General features: G+C 37.1%; 1 protein-coding gene across 2 annotated transcripts in view; it reads left to right on the forward strand.

Moving 5' to 3' along the window:
* COG2 (component of oligomeric golgi complex 2) overlaps positions 1 to 7,223 on the forward strand; it is a 29,156-nt gene that overhangs the window by 15,227 nt on the left and 6,706 nt on the right. The window contains exons 11-15 of one of the 2 annotated variants that reach the window (XM_010194657.1): positions 1,175 to 1,236; positions 2,514 to 2,665; positions 3,854 to 4,054; positions 4,656 to 4,728; positions 5,925 to 6,067. In XM_010194657.1, the coding sequence (XP_010192959.1) occupies positions 1,175 to 1,236; positions 2,514 to 2,665; positions 3,854 to 4,054; positions 4,656 to 4,728; positions 5,925 to 6,067 (631 nt within the window). The remainder of the gene's footprint in view (positions 1 to 1,174; positions 1,237 to 2,513; positions 2,666 to 3,853; positions 4,055 to 4,655; positions 4,729 to 5,924; positions 6,068 to 7,223) is intronic. The other variant, XM_010194658.1, reaches the window with a different exon arrangement.

Consider the following 7,223-nt stretch of genomic DNA (forward strand, 5'->3'; position numbering starts at 1 on the left):
GCCATTGGAACTGTAGTGAACCCCATATTGCGGAATTTTTTTTCCTGTGTAAGAAACGTTCAGTAGAAATTATGTCTTTGTTAAAAATCTGAATTTATTCTCTAATCCTATTCACCATAAGACATAAAGACACTGTTCTGTCAGCGGACGTGGTACGTAGGCAGGAATAAGAGTTTGAAGCCATTTCACAAATATTTCTAAAATATCTTTAGTTATTAAATGTTCAAACTCCTAATGGACTAGATGCATTAAAAAAGCTAGGTGAACATCTGTTCTGATCTGGAAATGACAGTGAAGAGGCTTTAAGAGGAGCCCTACATGTTTGTAATTACTAAGTTAGATAGAAAGGCTTACAGAGTTACTATGATGCACAGAGAAGTCAGAAAAAGGAAACCAGTGACAGTAGAACTTTCTATTGGGGAGCTTAAAATGATTGCTTTGTTTCAGCATTTAGAGGGAAAACCTGGTTAAAGAAGAATTTTCTGCAGCTCTTGCTTGACATCTTTTCAGTGAGAGAAATGCTATGTTGTTTATCCAATATGCTTTAAATATAGAAAAGTATCAGAGGTTTTAATACTAACTTTGCTGTTATACCTAAAACTTGGAGGGGGTGGGATTTTTTTTTTTTAATTTTTTGAAGGGTGAATTTTTAAAACAGATGGTCAAGTCATCCTGTGAGGAACTATTGATTTTTGTCAGGTACAGAATTGTTTGCAGAACCTTATGCCACTGTTCACTAACAAACATGTAGAAAGCTGAAGCCTCCAGTGTCCCATGACCTATCTGAAGGTCAGCTAAAACAAGTATGAGACAGTGTGTTCACTTTTAGTTTAAATACAGTAACAAAACACAAAACTTCACTCCTCAAAAGAGCTGAGGACTTGATGCTTTGTGAGCTATCATTTGGTAATGTTTGCAACCATGACTTTAATAATGTCTCAAAGTGTAAGCTTCAAATCTGCCTGTAAAATGTCAAAGGTTCTCTTTCAAGTGTTTGAATGTTGGTCTGGTTTATATCCCAATTTATGTTCAGAAAAAATAACCCCATGTTTAAAATCTGTGTATGTGTATTGATAGCACATTGAAATAATACTGAAATAAATATTGAAAAATGTTTAGGCATCAATTTCGGCAATTGTTGAATTGTAATATTCAAAACTTTTCTGTGTCTTAGGTTCAGAGAAATAGCAGGGGCCTTAGAAGAAGCACTTTCAGATACACTAGAAGAAGCACCAGGTAAACTTTTATTGGAAAAAATAATTTATTGTGAAGAAATCAGTGGTATAACTAGGAGTGGTTACTGTCTCTGTTGAGTATTTGGTGACACACATCCTGAGCATGAGCTTTCAGTTTTGTGTTGAACTGTTTCAGCTGTTTTAAATGTCTTTATAGAGAAGACAATATAAAAGTACTGTTCAGTGATCACTTCACTTAGTAAAAACACCCCTTTTGGCAGCACCCCTTAACATATTTGTGAAACTATCCACTCAGCGCAAGAAGAAACTAAATTGGCATTTAGCATCCTCTAAGTGACAACCAAAAGGCTATGCTGTGTTACTGGGACATATTTTCCTTAATTGTTGTAGTGTCATGTAAAGGCAAAAATCTGTTGGCAGCATTTAGGCTTGTTATGCTTTATAGTGTTGGTGTCTGCTCCAAAAACATACATTGATTTATGCGCAGATGAGAAGGAGTGTGCAGGAAGGATTAGAGTGGAAGGGAAAACATGTTATATTCATTAGAAGTATATTGATTAGAAAAACTTATTTCAGTTAACAGCGTAAATACTTAGGAATAAAGCAGCTAAGAGCAACATAAATACGTGTGTGTATGTACACACGCACGTGCTCTCTGAATAGCAAGGAGAAAAAAATCCTAATGGAGATGAAAATGCATAAATCCTACCACTTTAAGGTGTTTGCCTGGAACTTGCAAACACGTTCCTTAGCTCTCAATCTGTATGCTGTAAAATGTTAGTGCATGAACTGCTTTAAAAGAATTTGATTTAAATATGGATGTTCCTACTATGTTTTTAAATAAATGTTTCTAGCAGATATCTCAGATGTAACTGTGTTGGGAACAGTAGTTCAGTGCTGAGGGAGTATTATTGTTAATGGCTGGCAAGCATGTCTGATACAACTTCTTCATAATATAGCCAGAAATTATCCTGGAAATGTTATATCCTGAAGTGGAATATTTGTCCAAGCTGTTCCTGCTTGTGTTGCAGGCAGATTCTCATTTGTTGATCCTGCCTGCATTGTTACAGCAAGACTTAGTGGAATTTGAAAGCTAAAGCAATATGGAGCTAATAATTTAGGAGTTTGTTTCAGACAATGCTTAATAAATCTTCTTTGTGATCTTTGTGATTGTCTCTCTTTGGAAGACTTTTACAATTTTTTTGTTGTTTGGTTTGGTTTTGTTTTATTTCCAAATGTCAGGTAATACAGTTATACTGATGTTTACATCTTTTAAAAAATGCACTTGGGAGCTTGACATTTGTTGTCTGTTTCTAGCTGGCAGCTCATACTGTCTTTTGGCCACTCACATGGTCTGGATGAGTCTTCAAAAGTGCTGGTCAGATCAAATGTTCTTACCGTTGTTAGCGCACCGTCTGTGGAAACTTAGTCTGCAAATTTTGGCACGCTACACTGTGTTCATTGGTGAGGTAAGAGAGCAGCATGCTTATGGTTTTAGTGGTTGGCTATGTCCATCAATAAGAGACCTTTTGAAACAACGTATATGACCTCTTTTTTAAGTGCTTTTTTTCTGAACTTAACCTTCTTTAACAAGAACACTTTCAACCTGTTCATGACAGAAAAAAAAAGAGTTAATCCAGATCAGTTGCACAGTGGTAAGACTGTAAAACTGGAAGTTTCATTGGCAGCTGACTCAACATCAATGATTCCGTGCTTCTGAGCAGGAGAGGCTGTGCTTTGCTCTTCTGCTCTCTGCTCCCAGCCATACAAGTTTCCCCCTGTTTCTTGTGACATAGAAAGACAGCATGATAGAATAATTGGGATTTAAAGGGACTTCTGGATGTCATCTGGTCCAAACTCCTGCTCAAAAAAGGGTCAACTTAGATAAGGTTGTGTGGAGCCTTTTCAAGTTGAATTTTGAGTTTATCCAAAGACAACGATTTTGTGATCCTCTGGGAACCCTGGTCCAGTGACTGCTTTTTCATCATATTTGATCAGGACTTCCCTTGCTACAGTCTGTGTCCAGTGCCTCTTACTCTTGTCACTGTACCTCAAGGGAAAGTTTGATTCCATCCTCTTTATACATGCCCACTAGGTAGCTGAAAGCAGCAGTAAGATCTCCCTTTATTCTTCTCTTAAGGCTGAACCTCAGTTCTCTCAGCTAAATTAGCTCGTGAAAAATACTGATAAATACCAGAGTTATAACAGAGTAGGTGAGTGGAGCACGTGCCTAACAGCAGAAGGCTTGGGGAGATGGAAGACAGAGGTTGTTTCACAGCAGTGAGTGGTTATGATTTTTGTATTCCAGCATATGAAAATAAACTGTGCTTCTGCAAAGTAGATAATGATGAAATTCTTGGTCTTGCACATTTTTCCAATGCAGTAGTTCATTCAGACTCCACACAGGTGAAAATTTCTGTTGGACTGGACTTCCCTGTACTATAGTGACAAATTTGCTCCAAATCATCCAACCCCTTAGTGCACCAAAAACTCTTTTTAAAAAATCTTTTTTACTGTAATTTAGGAATGCTAATATCTCTTGTAAGTGTGGCATTCTAATGCTGAAAACTTACAAATCCTTTACAAACGCTTTCTGTGTGTCCAACTTTGACTGCCTTCACTAATGCTAAGGTTCATATCTCAATTTGATGTTTCAGGTTTCTGTAAGGCCCATTTCCTGTGAAAATACGAAGGAAAGGAAAAAATCTGTGCCAGTTGGTAGAAAGGAATCTTCTGTAAGCCTGAACCCTGGTGAGGACCAAGGGAATGGGTCTCCTTCAGAAAGTCAGCCATTGCCTTCTGTGTCTAGTGCTCAGTTGGTGTATGTCACTGCAGATCTGGACAAACTCCAGGATCAGGTTTGTGCTTGTGACGACTTACAAAAGAGTCTTCCTTGATCCATGTGCCAGTATTGTTTGGCATCTTGTTAAGAACTTTAAATTGTTTAAAATGAATGTACAATAAAGCTGTTTTTTTATCTTAAATGCTAAAACTGGAGTAGTCCAATACAGAAAATATCACCTGAAATAAATGGTCTGCTCTATGCTTATTTGGAATGGCAGATGATGGAGAAAACACTTCAGATATTCAGACTCTTTTGATCAGTAGCTGTTGGACCAGAATCTTGAAAATAAATGTATGTTACTAGTTTTCTTTCAGTGGGGATGACTTCTGTGTATTTTTAGTCAATAAGGCTGAAATTTCTGTAATTTCTGAAGTTGTAAGTTGCATCTGAATTGATAATATTTTGTTAATTCTAAATTATAGGTAGGAGATTTAGAGCACAGTCCTTAATTCCTGTGAATATTGTATTCTTCTAGTGCTGGTTTCCCATAAATGCAGTAGAAAAATAAAAAATATTGAAGGTGTCTTTTATGCACTGGAAACTTACAGAATGTAGGAATAGTATTTAAAATACGTTTGCAACATGGTTGTTTTTCTATCTTTTTTTTTTTCCAGATTCCTGACATCTTAGAAATGATTAAACCAAAACTTGAAATGATTGGCTTCAAGAATGTATCTTGTATTGCAGGTAAAGCTGAGAGGCTGAATTCAGTCTCTTTCCCCCTTTCTCCCAAATCCCCTCTGCCAACCAAACAAAATCAGCTTTTACATAGAGTTTCATTATTTACTAAGAAAAATGCGAAAATAGTAATGTTTTGATTACTTAATGAACAGACATGTTGGGTCTGGAAAACATTCAATTAAAATGAGTGAGTTTGAAGTGCTTTTGAACTTTTTTGGAAGTAACTTGTCATTGTCCAGTAATTAGCATGCTTTTCCAGGAAGTGGAGGACCTTAGACTAGAAGATTAATACAATATCTTTAAATGCCTCCTTGTAAAGAAAATGGAAAAGTAGTAAGGAGAGACTTTCCATGACCCAATCCAACTTTCTTTCTCTGGCTTGATGAATCATGTAAGAGGGAGAGTTATCAGAGTTTCATAGTCAAATACCTTAACTTCAGAAGCAGTTAAGTATTTTAACCTCTTTTTTTCTGTTGTTTTTATTAATTGATTTATTTTTAAATCTGATAATTCTTTATGTGAAACATGGAGTCTGATTTTAATTGAGTAATTAAAGCCAGGCATGTAGGAGCTAGGTCAGTGAACTAGTCCCTGTCTTCAAGAATGTCGTGGCAAAATCACTAAATAGAAAATTAGTTCTATTTAGCTCACACCAGAACAAAGAATAGCCAGGAGTTCTGTGCTACGAATTCCACTTAAATCTCTAAATCGGAATTACTGGCAGATGTCCAGGTCTGTAAGAGAGGTAAGAGCTTGTGCACATTCCCCACTCAGTAGGTGGTCTGTTCTCAATCACAACTTTGAGTTGAGTATGTTCTAGTCACTCCATAGGGCATTTGGATACTGTGAGAAGTACTTTTACAATCACAGTTTCCTTGGTAGGTCAGAGCCTTCTGATTCAAGCCCCTTGCTACATTGGTAATACTGAACAAACTGTAAACCTGGAGAATGTTACTTTACTCCTTTTTTCTTTCCTTCCATCCCTCTGTTTTTTCTGGCTGAGGAATGGTTGACATTACTGGAGACATCTTCTAAAACAGTTAATGTTTGTTTGTTTAGTGAGCATGAGCATCCTGTATTTGACACCAGCAGCCATGAAGAATAGTGAGTGAGACTGGGGTGATGGGGGGGGGATTCACATAAGTTATGTTGTGATTGGACAGGGTAGCTCAGTTTAAACTTTAGCATTTTTACTTGAATAGGAGCTTTGGAAGACTCAAAGACTTCTCTATCAGCCTGCGTGCCTACCTTGACTAACAGGATTATCCAGGACCTCAGTGAGTCCTCCTTTGCTTACCTGAAGAGTGCACTGGAAGTTCCAAGATTATATAGGAGGACCAATAAGGTCAGTGCTGGTTGCAGATGTAAAACTAAATCTCAGAAAGGCCTGTGCTAAGAAGGTTAACCAGGCAGTACATTTATGAATTCTTCAGGCCTGTCCATATCTGCTTGACAGTCAAGAGCCCTATTAAGTACCTTGAGATAATTTAGTGATCTACTGTTTACCTCATTGAAAAGGGAAAAAAAAATGTATTTTTTTAAATTTTAGGTAAGGTAACAATGTTGAGGGCACAGGCCTGAGACAGAAGGGCAAGGAGTAGAACTGTAGATGTGCAAATCACAAAGGGTTAATGAGAATAAATGTGTTTCCCTCATGTCATAACATATACTATAAGATGCAGTGCTGCTGAGTGCCAGGCTTCTTTTGGGGAATGACCCTTCTGCCTGCTATGTCAGGGAACTTCCTCGCAAGGAGCTAGCTAGATTTGATTAAAGAAGTATCCTGCACAGCACAGAAGAGGAACAAGATGAGAATCGCTAAAAAGAATAGTTTCTCAACAAATTCCTAAAAAGTAATGGTGAAATATGGTACCAAAAATTATTGTCTGATCTTGACTTGTTCTGCTACTGTGACTTGCCTTTGCCAGTTTGCATTGGTAGTTAGCTTGGTATCATTCAGAAGAAAACAGAAGAAAAAGAAGACTGAGTAACAGGGACCACAGACTGCTGCATCCTTGCATAATTTGAACACGAGGCAGACTTAAACGGGCAAGGCCCATTGTGTGTGGGGTGGTTTTGGTTGGCAGTGGGGGTATAAGATTGCCTTTTGTCTGACCAAAATCAAAACCACTTCCTGACTATCATGAAGAAAATGCACTGCAACTAGCAGTGCTGTACTTTTTCAGTGGCTAAATGAAAAGAATTAGAGCTGTTAAGTCTACTTCTTTCAATATATTAAATTTTCTTCAAGTGGTAAACATTTAGCATAAGCTGGAAGGGAAGTTGTTCCTAATGGAATAGTTTATTCCTTCAGTTTATTATTAGGGTTTCTTACTACCTTAGTTTTAAGGACATACTTAATCAGAAACTGTATTTAAAAAGAAGAAACAACCTCAAGGCTAATAATTTAATCTCTTTAGTGATTAGATTGTTCTGTCTTTAACACAGAATATTTTCACTTGAAGTTAAGGAAAGAAATAGAAAAGAGAAGAAGGAAAGGG

Source organism: Mesitornis unicolor, unplaced genomic scaffold (genome assembly GCF_000695765.1).
Source record: "Mesitornis unicolor isolate BGI_N332 unplaced genomic scaffold, ASM69576v1 scaffold1381, whole genome shotgun sequence".
NCBI classification, from domain to species: domain Eukaryota; kingdom Metazoa; phylum Chordata; class Aves; order Mesitornithiformes; family Mesitornithidae; genus Mesitornis; species Mesitornis unicolor.